Raw genomic sequence first — 20,836 nt, forward strand, 5'->3', positions numbered from 1 at the left:
TCCCCTAAGAGCCAGAGCTTAGTGATTAAGCGGGCGCTACAGAGAATGACCTCCCTCTGAATGTGGTCTGGTGGAAGCTGGGGGTCCCTAGGGGGACCTCAGGGCCAACCCCTGCTGCAGCCTCCTCTCGGTGCTGTCTGCATCTATATTTATCCCCGTAATGGCCTGGCTGCCTGTCGGAGTATGGTGTCTTTGGAGCGCAGCAGACGGTGCCATAGCCGCGGTGGAGAAGTGATTTGTGTCAAGGTGCCGCCCCCACCTGGTCGGGAGTGCCAGCCTGCTCCCCGGGGGCTGCCTGTCGCCTGGCAGGAGCTGCTGCAGCAATGGGCATGCGGCAAGGGCTCCAGAGAATAAGGCTTGTGGCTGGACCCTGCCCACCAGAACCAGGATGCAGGATGTTGGGGCGGCCAGACTGTGGCCAGGGTTCCTGTGTGGCTGGAAAGTGGAGCCAGATAAATTCTAAAGTTTTTTAGCTCTGAATCTCAAAGAACTTGTGACTCTGAAATCCTAGAATTCCCAAATTCTGGAATTCTGTGAACCTGTAGTCCCGGTCCTCTACAATTCCAAGATGTCATGGTTCCTCTTCCTCTCACCTTTTCACTCTTCCTCACTTTGTTTTTTTTATTTTTTATTATTTATTTATTTATTTGAGACAGCGTCTTGCTCTGTCGCCCAGTCTGGAGTGTGGTGGCGCAATCTCAGCTCACTGCAAACTCTGTCTCCCGGGTTCATGCCATTCTCCTGCTTCAGCCTCCCGAGTAGCTGGGTCTACAGGTGACTGCCACCACGCCCAGCTAATTTTTTTTTTTTTTTTTTGTATTTTTAGTAGAGGCGGGGTTTCACCGTGTTAGCCAAGATGGTCTCGATCTCCTGACCTCATGATCTGCCCGCCTCAGCCCCTCAAAGTGCTGGGATTACAGGCGTGAGCCACTGTGCCCGCCCATTCTTCCTCACTTTCAACAAACTTGTGTCGAGCTTCCATTCTGTGTCTCTCGGTGCTGGGAACAATGAGATGAAAATAGGGTTTGGTTCCATCTTTCAGCTCCAGTGAGGGCGATGCTTCTAAGTCAATGGTTACAGTATACTGGTATTTTAAGTGATTCCCTCTCAAGGAGCAGGGAATCCGGAAGGGCTTTGTAGAGGAGTCCCTGGATTGTTCGTTTTTTGTTTTTTTGGTTTTTTTTAACCATATTGAAGTGTAACAAACGAAATAGAGCAGACATTCTACATGGACCAGTCAATGACTGTTCACAAACCGACCCATCTGGGTCACCAGAACCCAGATCAGAAACAGACACGATCAGCACCAAAGCCCCCGGTGTCCCCTTCTGGTCAGTAACACCTGTCCACCTGTCCTGCCACTATCCTGACTTCCAGCAGCGTAGGTTTGTTTTGTCCATGTTTAAGGTCACCTAAGTGAATTCATATAGGATGACATACTCCTTTCTGTCTGGCCCCCTTCACACAGCACGTGTGAGACCTATCCATGTTATTGCTACCTGTGTTCTTCCTTCAAGCAGGCTGTGTGTGGTCCGCTGTGTGTTCATTTACCAGTTATGTCTCCCTTCTTCCAATGATGGGGGTTTGGGTGGGGCGTTCCAATTGGGATTATTCGGATTAGCACTGCCATGAACATTCCTGTGTCTATCTTTGGGTGAACACATGTGAATGTTTTTATTGGGCACTAATGTTTCTCCTAAGTGGTTGCACCAATTTCCACTCCCTCTGGCAACCTGTGAGTGTTCTGCTCGCTCCGCATTATTGCCAACATGTGGTATTGTCAGCTTTTTAAAATTTTGGCCGTCCTGGGGGTGAGGGTGGGTGCATAGTGCATGTTTTTTTAAGACGGAGTTTCACTCTGTCGCCCTGGCTGGAGTGCAGTGGTGCAATCTTGGCTCACTGCAACCTCCACACCCCACCCCCATTCAAGTGATTCTCCTGCCTTAGCCTACTGAGTAGCTGGGATTACAGGCACCGGCCGCCACTATGCCCGGCTAATTTTTGATTTTTTTTTTTTTTTTTTTTTTGAGACGGAGTCTTGCTCTGTCGCCAGGCTGGAGTGCAGTGGCATGATCTCAGCTCACTGCAACCTCTGCCTCCTGGGTTCAAGTGATTCTCCTGCCTCAACCTCCCAAATAACTGGGACTACAGGCGCTCGCCCAGCTAATTTTTGTATTTTTAGTAGAGATGGGGTTTCACCATGTTAGCCAGGATGGTCTCGATCTCTTGACCTTGTGATCCACCTGCCTTGGCCTCCCAAAGTGCTGGGATTGCAGGCGTGAGCCACCACGCCCTGCCTAGTTTTTGTGTTTTCAGTGGGGACAGGGTTTCACCATGTTGGCCGGGCTGGTCTGGAACTCCTGACCTCAAGTGATCGGCCCACCTCAGCCTCTGAAAGTGCTGGGATTACAGGCGTGAGTCACCGTGCCCGGCTGTGTTTGGTTTTACTGAGCTGAGTTTGAAGAAAGAAATCGCTAAGTGAAGAAGGGGGAAGGGCATTCCAGGCAGATGGAACAGCATATGCAGAATTAGGGAGGCATGAAAAATACTTGCTGCAACTCTGTGTGGCAAACAGCAGAGCTAGAGCCAAAGGTGTGAGGGAGAGGACTTTGAGAGCCTCATCAGGGAACCTGGATGTTGTCCCGAGAACAGCCGGGAGCCATGGAGAGGTTTTTCTCATTTTGAGTCAGTACCTGCAGTGTGTCAAGCATTTTGTAATTTCCATGTGTTGGATGAAAAAACTAAACTGAGACACAGAAGGACCAACGACTTGTCCAGAGTCACATTAGTGGAGGCCCAATAGCGAGAGTGGTATTGGGCTAGGAGCCAGAGGACCAGAACCATGTGGGTAAGGGATTCAACCTCCAAGCCTCAGTTTACTCACCTGGAGAATGAGAGTGCTGATGATAACACCCCATTTGGGGATGTTGTGAAGCTGCAGAATTTCAAGGACCCGGGGCAGGCATTATTATTCTCATTTTATTATGGTTATCTCTCCATCAGCATGGCCACACCCACCTTCACCTTTCTCTTGCAGCTGACAGGGTGGGGGTGGGCTCTCTGAGCTCCCACACTTAAGAAGGGCTAGCCCAGAGCTCCTGCCCTAACACCCTGTTTTCCTGCCCCATGACAGATCTCCTAGGAACTAAAGATTGCTATGATGGTTAATTTTATGTGTCAACTTGGCAAGGCTTTGGTGACCAGTTGTTTGGTGAAATAAAGGTATTTTTAGGTGCAATTAACATTAAATCGGTAGATGTTTGAGTCCTGCAGCTTACCCTCCATTATGTGTGGCCCTCATCCAATTGATCAAAGGCCTTCAGGGCAAAGACTAAGGTTTCTCCAAAGACTGAATTCAGCCCCAAAACTGCAACATAGAAACCCTGCCTGGGTTTCCAGCCTTCTGGCTTGCCCTACAGATTTTTGACTTTCCAGCCCCCACAATCGCATGAGCTAATTCTTTAAAATCCATTTCTCTCTCTGCATAGATAGATATCCTATTGGTTCTGTTTCTCCAGAAAACCTTGACTAATATGGTTGTCATTTGTCTTCCTGGATCTTCTCATCTGGGAAATGGGACGAAGGAGGCAATTTAGACCTGGATTCATTCAAGATGTGTTCCAATCCCCCAGAAGTTCCGTAAACTTAGCAGCCATCAGGGCCCATAGGGAATGGGTGTATGGTTAGCTAAGGGTTCTGGTTAACAGAGCATTCCCATCCAGACTAGAGGTTGCAAACTCAGGGGTCTACAGAGACCTGGCTGGGAGCTCAGTGTGTGAAGCCAGCAGGGCTTATATGGAGACCAAGTGTGACACCTGCCTCATTATGCCAAATCCAGCTATGCTAGAGCCATCCCTGGGGTGTGGTCAGTCATGGGGTGGCCGCATTGCATCTTCTGATCTGTGGCCTCGTGCCTCAAAGTGTGGTTCCAGGGGGAGCAGCCCTAGCATCACCTGTAGCTTGTTAGAAACACAGAATTTTAGGCCCCTCCCCAGACCTGCTGAATGACAATCTGTATTTGAACAAGATGCCCCATGTACTCAGCTAACCTGTGATTTGTGTGTACTTAGCCCACATCAGAACCACCAGGAGAGCGTGTTAAAACACAGGCCTACGGGCCGCTCTAGGCCTTCTGCTAGAGCAGGTCTGGGTGGGCCCAGGATGCTACATTTCTTTTCTTTCTTTCTTTTTTTTTTTTTTTTTTTTTTTTTTGAGACAGAGTCTCGCTCTGTTGCCATCCTGGAGTGCAGTGGCACGGTCATGGCTCACTGCAGCCTTGACTTCCCGGGCTTAGGTGTTTCCCCCTATCTCAGCCCCCCACGTACCTGGGACTTCAGACAAGTGCCACCATGCTCAGCTTTTTATTTTATTTTATTTTTATTTTTGCCATTTTTTGTAGACACAGGGTCTCACTATGTTGCCCAACTGGGCTCGAATTCCTGAGCTCGAGTTCCACCCGCCTCAGCCTCCCAAAGTACGGGGATGATAGGTGTGAGCCACCGCGCCCACTGGGTGCTGCATTTCTAGCAAGCTCCAGGGAGATGCGTAGGTGACCCGTCTGGAAACCACACGTGGTAACAGCTCTGAGCCACCTCAGGAGCCTCTGCTGTCAGAGATGAGACCCCACTGACAGGATTTGCTGGGTGCAGAAGGCCTCAGAGGCCCTGAGGGTCCCAGAAGCCACAGCACCCAGGAGTGGGCCCCACCTCAGCACCCAGGAGTGGGCCCCACCTCGAAGACCTTGAAGGTTGTGTTTCCAAGCCCACAATTCACTCCCTAGTTCCCCATCACTACCGGGTCTCTCTGAGCTTTCCTGTGCTGTGTCCACCAGCCTGGAGGGAGAACCGAGAGCCATGTTTCTCAATCAGTTTTTTGTTTTTATTTATTTATTTATTTATTTATTTATTTATTTATTTTTTGAGAGAGGGTCTCACTGTTTGCCCAGGCTGGAGTGCAGTGGCACGATCTCAGTTCATTGCAACCTCCACTTCCCGGGTTCAAGCAATTCTCCTGCCTCAGCTTCCCGAGTAGCTGGGATCACAGGCACGTGCTACCATGCCCGGCTAATTTTTGTATTTTTAGTAGAGACGGGGTTTCACCATGTTGGCCAGGCTGGTCTCGAACTCCTGACCTCAGGTGATCCTGCCTGCCTTGGCCTCCCAAAGTGCTGGGATTACAGGTGTGAGCCTCCACGCCCAGCTGGGAGGCACTCTTGTCCCCATTTTACAGAGGGAGAAACTGAGACATAGGGAGTTGAAGGAACTTGCCAGAGGTCACACAGCAGTTAAATGGCAGAGCCAAGGTGGGAAGGATGGAGTGACCGCAGCCTTGGCTCTGAGCCTGGTCACCATCCTTCCCTGGCTTCAAAAAACCACTGCCTCTTGTTGGGCCTCAGTTTCTACCCCTGTGAAGTAGGACACAGTCCCTCTCTTGCTGGCATCTCAGAGCCCAGGGTTTGAGAAGCCGCCTGTGATTCTCTCAAGTGATGTGTGCACGGGGAGGTGGCTGTGGTTGCTCTGGGGCTGCTGCTGATGGAGTCTGCCTGGCGAGCCCCCACCTCCCTCATGGATTAGGTGTAGGTGCTGGGGAAACAGTGACGATGTCCTCCTGAGGGACAGGGCAGACAAACAGACACAGGCACATAGACAAATATGTAAAACGCTTGTACATTGCAGCGATCTATGAAGGAAGCAGCATGGAGCGGAGACGGATTACGTCAGCCTGGGTGATCAGGGAAGGCCTCTGAGGATGTGATATTAAGCTGACAAGTAAGACCTTTCCTGTGAAGAAAGGCATTCCTAGAAAAAGGAACAGCAAGTGCTAAGGCCCTGAGGCAGGAGAGAGGCTGACAACAAAGGGAAGCCAGTGCAGCTGGGGCAAAGGAAGCGAGTGAGGGGGAGGGTGGCAGGAAGTAGAGACAGGTCAGGCAGGGTCCTGTCATCCTGGGCACGATTTGGGGTTTGTGTGACCTGGATGAGGAGGTCACAGGAAGATTTTCAGGTAGAGCCATGGTGGCATCTGACTTTTAGGTTTAAAGACTCCCTCTGGCTCCGGTGTGGAAAAGAGAGCGCAGCTGAGCTTGCATCAGAGAGACCTGTTATGGGTCAGGGTGTGTCTGGGCATGAGATGATGGGAGCCTGGCTGGGCTGACATAGTGGAAGTGGGGAGAGGATGGATGCTGAATGCAGCTTGAACGTGAAATCAGCAGCACTGGTGGCATATAGGAGGTGAAGATAAAAGGGGATTAAGGACGATGAATTCCTAGTTTTCTGGCTAAAACCATGATGTTCTAGGCCTGTGGCTCAGCACCAGTGTCCAAGCCTGTCCTTCTGCCTAAGGGCAAGATGCCTTTTTTCTGGGGTCAGTGGACCCTGTGGGGGCTGAACCCTATGTGTCCATTTTTCTTTTCTTTGAAGACAGCGTTTTGCTCTGTCGCCCGGGTTGGAGTGCAGTGGCACAATCACAGCTCACTGCAGCCTCAAACTCCTGGGCCCAAGCCATTTTCCCACCTCAGCCTCCCAAAGCGCTGAGATTACAGGTGTGAGCCACCACCGGCTCCTGTGTGTTTTATTAACTGCATAGCCCCAGGGTGCTCAGGGAGTATTTATTGAATGAACCAATGAATCAGTGCCTGGGAATTCCCAAGCCCTGTCCTCTCTTTGCCTCAGTTGACCCGTCTGTAAAAGGGACCACTAGTTTCATAAAGCCCTCTGCAAGCTCCTTGCCTGGGGGATTTGGTCACCCCAGAAGGGCTGTGTCCATCTGTGCCAGGAGTCAGGACCATGCTTTAAGTAGGCCCTGGCTCCCCATCCCATCCCCCAGCCTGAAACCTCAAATTACCTATGGGGTGGGGGCTGCCCCAGGGGTGTTTCCATCGTGCCCAGATGCGCATGGCAGGCCCAGCCCTCCCTTAATGACACCTTGCCTGCCTGCCCTCCTGCTGGGGTAGGAGGGGAGGGGGCCCCCGGCCCAGCCTAAGCTGTAGTTTCTTTTTCCATTGCGTCAGGCCTCAGGGTCCAGTACGCCTGGCTGCTGCTGGGCTGGCGCAGAGGGACCCACTCTTCCCCTCGCCTGCCCCAACTCCAGACATCATGTGCTCCCCGTTTCGGGTATCCAGAAGCTTCCAGCCGGAGGGTGAGTTAGAGATGGGAGGGCCTGCCACTGGCTGGGGGAGGAGTTCCCTTTCCACCCACCCATCGCTCGCTCTAGCCAGGGCCTGAGTTGATCCAGGTGGAGTTGCAGTGAACTGGGGGCTCCTGGCCCAGCCACCGCCCCCTACCCCCGTGACCTGTCCCTCCTGCCCACGCCCTCAGTCAGGCTGGAGGGAGGGAAGGGCAGGAGGCTGGTGTAGTAACCAAGGCAAGATAATGGGGCTTGGACGAGGCAGGGGGCTGGGGGTAGGGTAGTGAGGGGGATAGAATGAGGTGACCCCAGAGTGTTCATATGAGCATCTGTCATTATATTTGTCAGTCTGGGTGCATATGTGTATGTGTGTGTATGTGTGTATATGTGACCACACACGCGTAAATGGACAAGGAAGCACGTGAATCTGGGCGTGTGTGCCTGACACCCTCAGGATGAGAATAGAAGTGTCTGATTTGGCAGCAGGGGATGGTGGCCTAGGTGGCATCTAACATGTCACAGAGGGGGCCTGTGAAGTGGGGAAGGGGTAGGTGAGCTAGAATCTACCTCGCCAGCCATGGTGGGAGATGCAGGAGTGTGGACAGGGTGACCCAGAGGAACTGGTGACCTTGGATACTCTGGGGCCCATCCTGGGTGTGTGTTCAAATGGGAGAATGCCCTTGGCTTCCCCAGCCCTGATCACAACCTGCCTGCTTAGCCTCAGGCTCCCCTGGCCTGGCTGATGTCCTGGCTGTCCCTGCCTTGGTCCCACAATGTTCAGCAATCTCCCCACCCTGGCAAAAGGCCAAGCATTGACTGGGAGTCTGGAGACCTGATTCATGCTCTGTCTCTGCCTTTTCCTGGCCCTGTAACCTCAAGCAAGTGACTTTTACTCTCTAGGCCTCAGTTTCCTCATCTCTAAAATGGGAGCGATTGTCCTGCAGGCATAGGCAGGTGCTCTCAGCCACACAGCAAGGTTTTGGACATCCCTGTCTGCCCCCTTCCCCACCCACCCCCACTTGGCACAACTGCCCAGTTGCACACAGTAAGAGTGAACGCAGTTCACCAGCTCCTCCAGAGGAAACTGATTTTTACACGACAAGAATAAATCCTGCAGGCAAATTGTAGTGCTGTCCCGACGCTCTGAGCTTGTGTGATTATAACAAGGTTCTAGGAACAAAGGCTGGGAGGGAGGGGGCTGAGGACCAGCTTCATCATTGTCCAGATTTTTCCCCTGCCAGGCATGTCCGGGGAGCACTGGATCTGGAGGGGAAGCTGGGAGGTCTCCGCTGCCAGCCCCACTCTCACCCTGACCTCCTGCAGACCGGGGCTTGCAGGGGACTGCACCTGCCCAGCAAGAGGCTGGCGCTCCGGAGTTGCCCCGGGGCGTGGGTGAAAGGGAGGAGGAGTGGACCCAGCATAGTGATGGAGGCTTGATCTTTCCTGCCACTCCTTCCTGCCTAGAGGGCAGCAGCTGCCTCCTCGCTAGTCTCTCTGCTACCTCTCCTTAGCTTGACAACCCCTTCTCCCCACAAGGGGCCGAGTAAGCTTTTAAAAACACAAATCAGATCATGTCATTTCTCTGCTTCTAAGACTTCCCATCACTCTCAGAATGAAACTCAGACACCCTATCAGAGCCCACAGCTCCTGCAGTTCCTGGCCACTCTCCCTGCTCCCTCACTGTGTTCCTGCCAGACTGGACTGTGAGCCCTGTAGGGGCTAAGACAGAGCAGTCTTTTTTTTTTTTTTTTTTTTTGAGACAATGTCTTGCTCTGTTGCCTAGGCTGGAGTGCGGTGGCGCCATCTCAGCTCACTACAACCTCCACCTCCCAGGTTCAAGCGATTCTCCTGCCTCAGCCTCCCAAGTAGCTGGGACTACAGGTGCACGCCACCATGCTGGCTATTTTTTGTACTTTTAGTAGAGACGGGGTTTCACCATGTTGGCCAGGCTGGTCTTGAACTCCTGACCTCAAGTGATCTACCTGCCTGCGCCTCCCAAAGTGCTGGGATTACAGGCATGAACCCACCATGCCCGGCCAAGAGCAGTCTTCTTACTGTAGCATTCCCAGTACTGGGACAGTTCTTGGGACCTAATAGATGCTCAGTACACCCTCTAGAGTGAATGAAAGCCTCAGTTTCCTCCTCTGGAAAATAAGGGTGATATTACTATACTTGCCTCGTAAGACTGAATGAAGATTAGCGACATTGTGCAGGTGACATGCTCAATTAGTGCTCACAAGCGCAGTGACTTGGATTTGTGTCCACTTACCTCCCTCCACTGGAGAAGTGCAGGGTCAGTAAACCACTTAGCCTCAAGAGGACAAAGTATTAGTCAGGGAGTTGGAACCTGGCCATTGTCGGGTAAGTGTTTAGGGGCTAGGTTCAACCACTGGGATGACGGGGCCAGTGTTAAATGTACACGTGCCAGTGGAAATGAGACGTGACCCATAGGAGACTCAGAGGGCTGTGTCCTGATGTCTCATGGGCAGATGGGACACTGAGCCAGAGAGACCCAGAGGACTTGTCTGCTGGGCCTGTGATGGGTGTGACCTAGGTCCCCTCCACCCCTTTGCTCCACTCTCACTAATACCTTGTACTCAAAGGAGAACAGAACTCCTTCGAGTGATCACATGTCAGTAATTAATCTTGACAGGAGGAGGATACCTGAGGCCCAGGGCACAGAATTTTGGGAAATTGTGTATGAGCGAAAGGGTGAATTGTATGTTGAAGATAAGGACCAATGCTGGCAGGATCTGAGGCATATGGAGGGTTTGTCCATTCATTCATTTATACACTCATCCTTTTTTCATTCAGCAAATATATACTGGATACTTCCTGTGCACCAGTCACTGTGTACGAACTGGAGATACAGGGTGGACAATGAATAAGGGTGACTTTTTAATGTTACTGTTACAGGAAAGGGGTCCCGATCCAGACCCCAAGAGAAGGTTCTTGGATCTTGTGCAAGAAGGAATTCAGGGCGAGTCCATAAAGTGAAAGCAAGTTTATTAAAAAAGTAAAGGAATAGCCAGGCGCGGTGGCTCATGCCTGTAATCCCAGCACTTCGGGAGACCCAGGTGGGTGGATCACCTGAGGTTGGGAGTTTGAGACCAGCCTGGTCAACGTGGTGAAACCTCGTCTTTACTAAAAATACAAAAATTACCCTTGCGTGGTCACAGGTGCCTGTAGTCCCAGCTACTCGGGAGGCTGAGGCAGAAGAATTGCTTGAACCCAGGAGGCGGAGGTTGAAGTGAGCCAACATCACGCCACTGCACTTCAGACTGGGTGACAGAGCCAGACTCCGTCTCAAAAAAAAAGTAAAGGAATAAAAGAATCGCTACTCCATAGAGCGACCCCAAGGGCTGCTGGTTGCCCATGTTTATGGTTATTTCTTAATGATACGCTAAACGAGTGGCAGATTATTCATGCCTCTCCTTTTTAGACCATATAGGGCAACTTCCTGATGTTGCCATAGCATTTGTAAACTGTCATGGCGCTGGTGGAAGTGTAGCAGTGAGGACGACCAGAGGTCACTCTGTGGCCGTCTTGGTTTTGGTGCTGGCTTCTTTCCTGCAGCCTGTTTTATCAGCAATGTCTTTATGACCTGTATCTTGTGCTGACCTCCTATCTCATCCTGTGACCCAGAATGCCTAATCATCTAGGAATGCAGCCCAGTAGGTTTCAGCCTTATTTTACCCAGCTCCCATTCAAGATGGATTTGCTCTGGTTTAAACGCCTCTGATGGTCCCAGAAGTGAGCTTCCTAGTGGTCAAAGCAATGAGAGAAGTCTGAGCAGTTGTCAGCTCTACTGTGGCCACAAGGCACATGACAACATGTTAGTTGCTCAGGAGAAGCCCAGGTTTTCCTGGCACAACGAGTATCTGAGATACCCATGTCCACTGTGATTTGTTGCTCATGTGATAGGGGCAACACACAAGGAGCTGTGCATCTTTACAGGTGAAGACTGACCACAGCAGAGAAAAACTTCAAAGACAAATTTAACACATCTACCAGAGACACAGACTCTTTTTTCTTTTCTCTCTCTCTCTCCTTCTCTCTCTCTTTCTTTCTTTCTTTCTTATTTTTTTTAGATGGTTTTATTCTGTCACCCAGGCTGGAGTGCAGTAACGTGCAATCACAGCTCACTGCAACCTTGAACTCCTAGTCTCAAGCAATCCTCCTGCCTCAGCCTCCCAAGTAGCTGGGACCACAGGCACGCGCCACCATGTCTGGCTGATTTTTTATTATTTTATGCAGAGACATGATCCCCCTTGTTGTCAGGCTGGTCTTGAACTCCAGGTTTCCAGACACCTGACCTCCCCAAGTGCTGAGATTATAGGTGTGAGCCACTGCGCTTAGCTCAGACTCCCTTTTCATGCATTTCCTTGCATTCTTCTTTCTCCAAACCTTTGCCCATGTTATTTGACAACCCGCCTCAATTTGCCTTCCATCTCTCCATTCACCTCTTAAAGGCCAAGTGGTAATGCCTCTCTATGGTGGGGCAGCATAGCAGGTGTCTGTCCACTTTCTGACCCTCACTCCTGTTCTCCTAGACTGCCAGGAACTCCTGCCACCGCCACCGGCTCCCATGGCCCACATACCCAGTGGGGGTGCCCCAGCAGCGGGGGCAGCCCCCATGGGTCCCCAGTATTGCGTGTGCAAGGTGGAGCTGTCGGTGAGTGGCCAGAACCTACTGGACCGGGATGTTACCTCCAAGTCTGACCCCTTCTGTGTCCTCTTTACAGAGAACAATGGCAGATGGATCGAGGTGAGGCTCTTCTGTGTATCTGCAGTGGGTAAGGGGGTGGCTAGGCTGCTGGGGAGGGGGAGTCTCCCAGGACTGGGATCCAGGGACTCCAATAGAAGTAGTTGGAGTGTGGGCTGGTGTCAGGGGATTACTTGGTAAACTGTTACTCTTAAAATAAAATTTTGTTTTAAATATATTTAAAATATTACTTTGTGTTTATTACAATTAAAATCTATAGATTTATAATTATATACTTTATGTTGATTATTTGATATCTCTTTTTTTTTTTTTTTTTTTTGAGACGGAATCTCTCTCTGTCCCCCAGGCTGAAGTGCAGTGGTGAGATCTCAGCTCACTGCAACCTCTGCCTCCCAGCTCAAGCGATTCTCCTGCCTCAGCCTCCCGAGTAGCTGGGGCTACAGGTGTGCACCACCACGCCCAGCTAATTTTTGTATTTTTAGTAGAGACATGGGGTTTCATCATGTTGGCCAGGCTGGTCTTGAACTCCTGACCTCAAGCAATCCACCCGCCTCAGCCTCCCAAAGTGCTGGGATTACAGGCATGAACCACCACACCCCATCTTGTTATAAATTGTGATATAGTTAAAATTTTATAGTTTTACAAAATGTTTGCTTCCACTTTTAAATAACCTTTCCCTATTATTTCTAAATGAACACATGGTCAGTAAGAAACAGAGAAACAGTGAGCTCAGGCTTTGGGAGCTGGTCCAAGGCCCAGTGATACTACTCCCTGCTGTGTGGCCTTAAGCAAGTGGCTGTCCCTGTCTCCTCATCTGTGAAATTATTATATATTTTTTTCTGCTGACTCCCTTGGAAGGCCCAGATCTGGAGATATTACTGGTGCCCCAGGCAAAGACTTCTGAGCTGGAAGACTTTGGCTTGAAGGTTGGAAAGAGTTGCAGCTTGAGGAAGGATGTTGAGAAACCTAAGCTGTGAAGACCTTCGGGTTTTAAAACTTTGCTTTTGCAGAAGGAAACTATTGGAGTAAATGTAGAGAATCCAGATAAACCCAAAGGAGAAAATCAAAATTGTTGGGAACCCACCTGTCATACAGAACCACTGTTAAGAGTTTGGTATCCAGCCTTCCAGATGGCTTTATATGCATGTGTATTTCCCAAAAGATGTGTGTACTTTCTAATGGATATTTAACTAGGCCACGGTGGGAGTTCACCTGAACATACTGTGGTTTACAAAGAGTTCCCATGGATGTTGGCTCCTTCTTGTGATGCCAAGAAAACAGTGTGGGATTGTTGACCCACTTTACAGAGGGGGATACAGGGGCCCCAGAGTGGGGAGGGACCTTTTCGTGTCACCCAGCGTGTTGATGGTATAACTGGAAGTGGGAGGTGGGACATGGGGCCAGCTGAGGACTCCTGGGGGAGCCCCAGGCCTGTGAGAGGCGTGTCTGGGGGCACAGTTCCCCTCTGCCAGGTCTCTAGAACCTCTGAGTGCCCCTCAGGGAGTGGCATCCCCCTGACTCATGGCACACCCCCCACCCTCCCTGACAACCTCTGCCCCCACCCAGGCCAGCCACCCTGGCTAAACATAGCCCAGGGCCAAGACTTCCTCAGTGCCTGCTGCTCCAGCCCTTGGAAATGGACTGGGTGGGAGGAAAAGTCAACACAGCCTGGGCCCCAAAATAGACTGTCACCCAGACTCCGCGGTTTGGGGCCTCAGCATCCAGAGGCCAGGAGGCGGGTTTCCTGTCCCAGTGCCACTGCTGACCCACAGTACAAGGCCCTGTCCTCAGCCAGGCTTTGGTATCCACAGTAGGTGGGGTGTTGGGCTGCACAGTGTCAGGATTCTATACAAGACACAAACATCTCCCTGCACCCCCGTGGGGAGTCCCTGACCCCACCTCCCCGCAAGAATCCTCCCTTCTTTTTGTTTCCTTTCTCAGTTTCCATGTAAAATGTGGTTTGAAAAAGGGGTTTTCCCAAAATAAAAAGTGAAAACCACAGGTAGTCAAATCCTTTCCCTTTACAGAGGCGGAAACTGAGGCAAAGGTGGGGAAAGGGCCTTGTGTCCTCCATCTCTTACCCAGACAGGGCAGGGCCCGAGCCCTTACCCTGGCACCTGGGTATGGAACCAGGACCGAAGAATTAAGAGTGTGGGTAGTAGAGTCAGACCTCGGTTTCAAATCTCGGCCCTGCTGTCCAACCTTGGGGAAGTCACTTAACCTCTCTGTGCTTCAGCGTCCTCGTCTGTGAGCTGAGGGTAGTGGGTTACAGACCATGGCCACGAGAGCCTGGCACAGAGTAGGCGTTGTACAAGTTAGCAGAATGATTTCCAGCAGCCTGCGAGGGCTTGGACCAGCTGCCTTCACTCTGACTTCCATTTCCCTGCCCCTCTGCTAGTACGACAGGACAGAAACCGCGATCAACAACCTCAACCCCGCCTTCTCCAAGAAGTTCGTGCTTGACTATCACTTTGAGGAGGTACAAAAGCTCAAGTTCGCGCTCTTTGACCAGGACAAGTCCAGTATGCGGCTGGATGAGCATGACTTCCTGGGCCAGTTCTCCTGCAGCCTGGGCACGGTGAGCTGGGCCCTCCTGGGTGGGGGAGCAGGGGCCCAAAGACTGGACAGCCCCTCAGAAAGTCTCTTCTCGCCCTGTCTTTCCATAGCCCCATCTTCCTGGGTAGGTCCCAAAGTGCAGATGCAGAGTGGGGAACAGGCTTGGCGGGTTTGAGGCCGGGCTGAAGAGCTCCCATCTCGGGGGGCAGCCAAAGAGACCGGGGCCCCAGGTGGCCAGGGATTCTGATTGTTAGATGTCATCAGGTGTGGTCTTGACCTCCTGGGGTAGGAGCATCTGACCAGCAACCAAGACGCCCATAGTAGTCCTGCTTTATGGCAGACTCACTGTGTGACCTTGAGCAACTTCCTTTCCCTCTCTGGGCCACACTTCCCCATCCATCTCAGTCCTTGGTAAGCTCCTGGAGGCCGGGAGCAAGCAGGGCTAGGCACCCCTGACACAAGTCTCAATCATTCCTTATAGCTGTATGCCCTTGGGCAAGCTCCCATCCCCCTCTGGGCCTCAGTTTCCCCACATTTCCCTTGGGGATTATGATGACTGCTCTGCCCAGCCTAAACTGTTGATGAGGGAATGAAATGGAAAATGCTTTGAAGGGTCCTAGTAGAGACTGAAATGCCCGGGGCCTCCCAGGAGATGGTGACCATGTAGAAAGCAAGTGACTGCCGTGGTTGTGATGTCTACTTTTTGTGTAAGAAGCAGGGTACAGTAGTCAGGGTCTCTACCCTGTGGTGTAACTGAGAAGAGAGCTTAAGGGCTTGTGGACAGGGCAGGGAACTGACAAGGGATGGGGAAACCAACCCAGGGCTTGGCCCCAGAGGAAAGCTGACCACCTTCACTTGGAAGGAAGGCAGGGTGAGGAAGTGGCATTGCCAGGGCCTGCTGAGACCTGTGGCCCATAGAGGGAGGCCTCTGGACTGCAACTTAGGCAGAAGCCAGAGTAATGAAGAAGCTCCCATCAAACCGGGGCCCCCACTGCTCATGCCACCTGCTCTCCCGTCTCTTGCCTGTCCCCTCAACTGGCTGAACCTCTGAAAGTCAGAGGACAAAAGAGCCAGGTGGCACAGTCCCAGGGCACAGAGCAGGTGCATGGATCTGGGGAGAAGAACTACCCCCGCAGGAGCAGGACTATATCATTCTGGTGTGTGCTCCCCGCTGCACAGGATGACACTCACACTGCACCCAGGAAACATGAACCATGCTGGCCCCTGAGTGCAGTGGGCAGACACAGGTGGGAGGGCGACTTTTCAATGTGGCTCACTTTTCCTCTCTGTCGTTTTGATTATTGCACCCTGTGTGAGTGTATTACCTATTCAAACCAATAAAAATACATAGAGTTGGCTGGGCTCTATAGCTCATGCCTGTAATCCCAGCACTTTGGGAGGCCAAGGCAGGAGGATCGCTTGAGGCTGGAGTTCGAGACCAGCCTGGGCAACATAATGAGCCCTTGTCTCTACCAAAAAAAAAAGTTAGCCAGGCGTGGTGGCGCATGCCTGTAGTCCCAGCTACCCAGGAGGCTGAGGTGGGAGGATCGCTTGAGCCCAGGAGATTGAGGCTGCAGTGAGCCGTGATCAAGACCTGTCTCAAAAGAAAAATAAAGGAAAATACATAGAATCAGAGCTTGACTCTCCATCAGAGATCATATCCTGAGGCAGATGGGGTCTGTGGAATGCCTCTGGAGAAGGGAGTTGGAGGCTAACCTCCCACAGTTGTCTCCAAAATGCCTTTTCCTAGGGGCAAACCGGGCAGTGGGAGTCCAACTGCAGCCAGCGACCTCAGGCAGGTCTCTTACCCTCTCTGGGCCTCAGGCTCCTCACTGCCCAGATTGGCTGCTGTCCACCTCCCAGGGTGACAGTGACGTTCAGGCAGGTCACCAGCCAGCCCAGGACGGGAGGCAGCCCTGCCGAGTGGCGCCGGTGGAGGATTTTTCCTCCCGGGGCTTTCCCCACTTCCTCACTGAGCGCCCTTTCTCCTCTCTCCTCTAGATTGTCTCCAGCAAGAAGATCACTAGGCCTCTGCTGCTGCTGAATGACAAGCCTGCCGGGAAGGGCTTGATTACGGTACCAGTCCCCTCCCGGCTCTCCGCACCCCCTCCACCCCCACTCCACACCCTCCCCCATCAATGGGCCGCTTCCCTGGCAGATAATCACCAGCTTTGTTTGGAGTAAAAAGGCCCAACTTACAACTTAGCAACAGGTCTCTTAGCAACCGGCTCCTGGCTCCACAAATGATGCACTGGGGGCTGACAAGCTGGGGAGGCCTCCAGAGCCCTGCCAGCAGCCCCCTCCCTGCACTGGCCCCTGTCTGCCCTCCCCTGGGGGTTGTTCAGAAGTGCCTTGCCCATCAGTGCCCTGCCTGTGGCTGCGACGTGCAATGATTCCTGCAATGCGCAACGATTCCCGCGATGCGCAGCAATTCCCCCTGCGATGCGCAGGCCCTTGGCAGGAATGAGCTCCTTGGTCCCCAAAGACTCCCAAAAGCCAGGGCACCCCTGAGGCCCAGAGAAGAAGTTCCCTTGGGCAGCTGAGCTAGCGAGATCGTCCCCTGGGTTGTCTGGCTGGCTTCTGAGGCCATGTGATGCCTGGGGAGCCAGCCAGGCTGGAGGGAGAAGCCATGCCTTGTGTGTTCCGGTGCGTTACTCCCCTGCCCTGGAACCTCCCAGGGCTCCCCACTGCCTGACCAACCCTTCGGTTCAAGGCTGTGAAGGACCCCTCAGACCCTGCCTGGCTCTCCTGCCTCGGTGTTTAATCTCCTTCACTTAAATGCCCTGTGTTCAAAGTTCAAATTCAAATGCTATGAATTCTTAGCATAGCCTGAACATACCCCAGGCTCTTACTGTGTTCCTGCCCCATGGGTCGCCACCTCCCAAACAACCTCCCCCCGCTTCTTAGTGTTCTAACTGCCCCATCTAAATGCCTCTCCAGGCCAGGTACATGGCTTGCACCTGTAGTACTACTACTTGGAAGGCTGAGGCAGGAGGATCCCTTAAGGCCAAGAGTTTGAGGCTGCAGTGGGTTATGATCATGCTACTGCCCTCCAGCCTGGGCAAGAGAGTGAGACCCCATATCTGAATGAATGAATGAATGAATGAATACCTTCACAAGACAGCTTCCCTCCACCTAGAAGCCATCCCAGACAGACCCCACTCAGCTGGGTATGCCATCACCCCCAGCATTTCTGGCAGTTCCACTCTAGGCCTCCGTCCCCTCCCCTGGGAAATGGGGGTGATAATAGGACCTACCCTATAGGGTCATTGAGCAAGTCCCAGTGGGAGGATGGCAGGGGAGAACGGGCAACCTGGATGGCGTCTGTCTGTGGATCCAGAGGGCCGGATGCCTTGCGTTGGGTGAGGCCATCCTAGAGGCAGGAGAGGAGAGGAGGCCCCAGCGAGAGGCCCCAGCCCACTTGTGTTGCTGTGGGCAGCAGGGGAGGGAGAGAGGCCTAGAGAGGGCCTCAGCAGTCTTGAAGTCACCCAGCTAGGCCATCACTGGCTGAGCTGGGGTCAGGGAACCATAGCTGATGGGGAATACATATAGGACAGATGACCAGTGTGAACTGATGGGACTCAGTTTCTCCCCTGGGCCCCAGTTTCCCTAGCTGCACAATGATGTGGCTGTGATGCTGACACCTTGGTGTTCTGAGGAAGCTGTGCTCTTTGTGGCTGCAGTAGAGGCAGGAGGAGGCCAGTCATGCTGCTCTCTGGCCCAGAACCTCTCCCCGGGACTCAAGACCACCCCCGGTGTGTGCTTCATCTTCCCCCACCACCCCATGGGCCCTGCGGATTTGCATAGATCCACTTCCTGATTCCTCATCTCCAGATGGGTTATTTCCCCCATTTTCCAGAAGATGGAAACTGAGGTGTGGGGAAAACAAGAGATTTGTCCAAGATCACCTGGCACTGCCCCTCCCTTCCCCCTCCTGACCCTGGAGGATTGCTCCTGGGGCACCCTGTGCCATCCTGCCTGGCAGGAGGCTGGGGGAGTCTGAGGAGCCCCTCATGTCCCTGGCCTTACAGATTGCTGCCCAGGAGCTGTCTGACAACCGCGTCATCACGCTGAGCCTGGCGGGCAGGAGGCTGGACAAGAAGGTAAGGCGGGCAGAGGAGGGGCTCCAAAGGGGAACAGTAAACCTCCACCAGCCCCAGGGCTGTGTGGCCTCACTCCGGGGCCCCGGGCCACCACCTCCATCACATTCCAGGGACTCATCCAGCACAGGGCCCTCCTGGCCACTCCAGATTAGGACCCCTTCACCTCTGAGGTAGTGAGTGTTCCATCCCTTAGGGGTATTCAAAACGCAGCTGGAAACCTGCTCATCGGGGCATCCCCATCTCACACAGTATAAGTACATGCCAGGGTCCTTACCCAATGAGGCCCTACCTGATGTGTCCCCCAGTGCCCCGACTCCCCAACCTCACCCCTTCTCCCTGCACTTCACTCTGCTTCAGCCAAATCTATCCCCTTGTCCGTGAATTAAACGAGGCACTCTCCTCCCTCAGGAGCTTTGCACTTGCTGTTCTCTCTGCCTGGGATGCTCTCTTCCTTGAATTTTCACACAGCACTCTCTCACCTCCATCAAGCCTTTGCTCCCACATCACCTCCTCAACGAGGCCTTTCCTGAAATTGGTCTTTGATTTCCCACCCTCTCCTCCTTGTCTCCTTAATTCTTATTGCTGTCTAGCATACTTTCTTTTCTTTTTCTTTTTTTGAGACTGAGTCTCACTCTGTCGCTCAGGCTGGAGTGCAGTGGCGTGATCTCAGCTCACTGCAAGCTCCGCCTCCCGGGTTCACGCCATTCTCCTGCCTCAGCCTCCCAAATAGCTGGGACTACAGGTGCCTGCCACCATGTCCAGCTAATTTTTTTTTTTTTTTTTTTTTTAAGTAGAGACGGAGTTTCACCGTGTTAGCCAGGATGGTCTTGCTCTCCTGACCTTGTGATCCACCCGCCTCAGCCTCCCAAAGTGCTGGGATTATAGGCGTGAGCCACCGTGCCTAGCCCATACTTTCTTATTTTATTTTCTGTCTCCCTCACTTGAATATAATCTCTTTAAAGTAACACTTGCCAGGTACAGCGGCTCGCACCTGTAATCCCAGCTACTTGGGAAGCTGACGCAGGAGAATCACTTGAGGCCAGGAATTTGAGACCAGCCTGGGCAATATAGTGAGACCCTATAGATGGGTGGGTGGATGGGTGGGTGAGTGGGTGGGTGGGTGGATGGATGGATGGATGGATGGGTGGATGGATGGATGGATGGATGGAAGGAAAGATAGATAGATGGATAGATAGATAGATAGATAGATAGATAGATAGATAGATAGATAGAGTCACATACACAAAGTGGCCCTTTTTAAACCTTAAATGATTTTTTAGGCCATGATATTCCTTACGTCATGTGCAGGATAGTTTCAGGATAGTTTTCACATTCCCAATAAAATAGATTTAAATGACATCCTGCTGGGGGCCTCACCCTACCTTGGGAATAGGCGCCCTCTTGAAGTTCCTGGCCCATCTAAAGTGCTGGAGTTCTGACTCACACAGGGTGTAGGTCTTGGGGGTCTCTGAGCACAAGCTCTGACAGCCTCAGGGTGGTGGATTTCTGCTGGGGGACCTGGTTGATCCCAGGGGGCTGCAGCTGCCCTGGGCCTCTTGCTGAGCCTTGCAGAGGCTGAGGGGAGGGGGCCAGGCTGGCTCTGCCCACAGCTGCCACCCTGACACCCAGCTGGGGAGGCAGCGGGGCCACACCCCCATCTGCCTGCACCTGGCAGGGCTGTGCCTCTCTGACCTGCATCCTCCCATTTCTCCCAGGACCTCTTTGGGAAGTCAGACCCCTTTCTGGAGTTTTATAAGCCAGGAGACGATGGCAAGTGGATGCTGGTCCACAGGACTGAGGTGGGTACGTGGGGGCCCAGGGGTCTCTAAGCAGTGGGCCTGCAGTCCAGCCCCTCCACAGCTCTGAACAGGGCAGTGCGGTCACAGCTGCGCAGTGTGCAGGAAGACCCGCAGTGGCACCTGAGGGACATGCTTCCTGCCAGCCACAGGGACGCTCGCTTCCGTCTCTGAAAGTGTAGCTGTGGGTCTCCATTTTGTCACCCTGTTCCTATTGGGCTGACCCAACCCCAGAGCACTGCTGCCCAGGGCCTGAGCTCACCACACCCCTCTCTCTCCCACAGGTGATCAAGTACACACTGGACCCTGTGTGGAAGCCATTCACAGTGCCCTTGGTGTCCCTGTGTGATGGGGACATGGAGAAACCCATCCAGGTGAGGGGGGCTCCGGGGACCCTGCTCCCACCCTGCCAGCTCCAGCCTCCCTGTCTATCTGAGGCTCCCGGGGATGCCTTGTAGAAAGCTCTTTCTCATGCAAATGGAACGAACCCCCATCTTTGGAGGAGGGAGGACTGGAGACTGGGTCCTCATCCT

The 20,836-nt window shown here is 52.8% G+C and overlaps 1 protein-coding gene across 2 annotated transcripts in view; it reads left to right on the forward strand.

Annotated features, from left to right (window-relative positions):
- Positions 1–20,836, forward strand: part of CPNE2 (copine 2) — a 54,175-nt gene that overhangs the window by 5,418 nt on the left and 27,921 nt on the right. Inside the window, exons 2-8 of one of the 2 annotated variants that reach the window (XM_065537494.1) lie at positions 11,676–11,890; positions 12,195–12,291; positions 14,247–14,426; positions 16,406–16,480; positions 18,436–18,507; positions 20,223–20,306; positions 20,588–20,677. In XM_065537494.1, the coding sequence (XP_065393566.1) occupies positions 14,373–14,426; positions 16,406–16,480; positions 18,436–18,507; positions 20,223–20,306; positions 20,588–20,677 (375 nt within the window). In that variant the 5' untranslated portion in view covers positions 11,676–11,890; positions 12,195–12,291; positions 14,247–14,372. The remainder of the gene's footprint in view (positions 1–11,675; positions 11,891–12,194; positions 12,292–14,246; positions 14,427–16,405; positions 16,481–18,435; positions 18,508–20,222; positions 20,307–20,587; positions 20,678–20,836) is intronic. The other variant, XM_045381997.2, reaches the window with a different exon arrangement.

Source organism: Macaca fascicularis, chromosome 20, assembly GCF_037993035.2.
Source record: "Macaca fascicularis isolate 582-1 chromosome 20, T2T-MFA8v1.1".
NCBI classification, from domain to species: domain Eukaryota; kingdom Metazoa; phylum Chordata; class Mammalia; order Primates; family Cercopithecidae; genus Macaca; species Macaca fascicularis.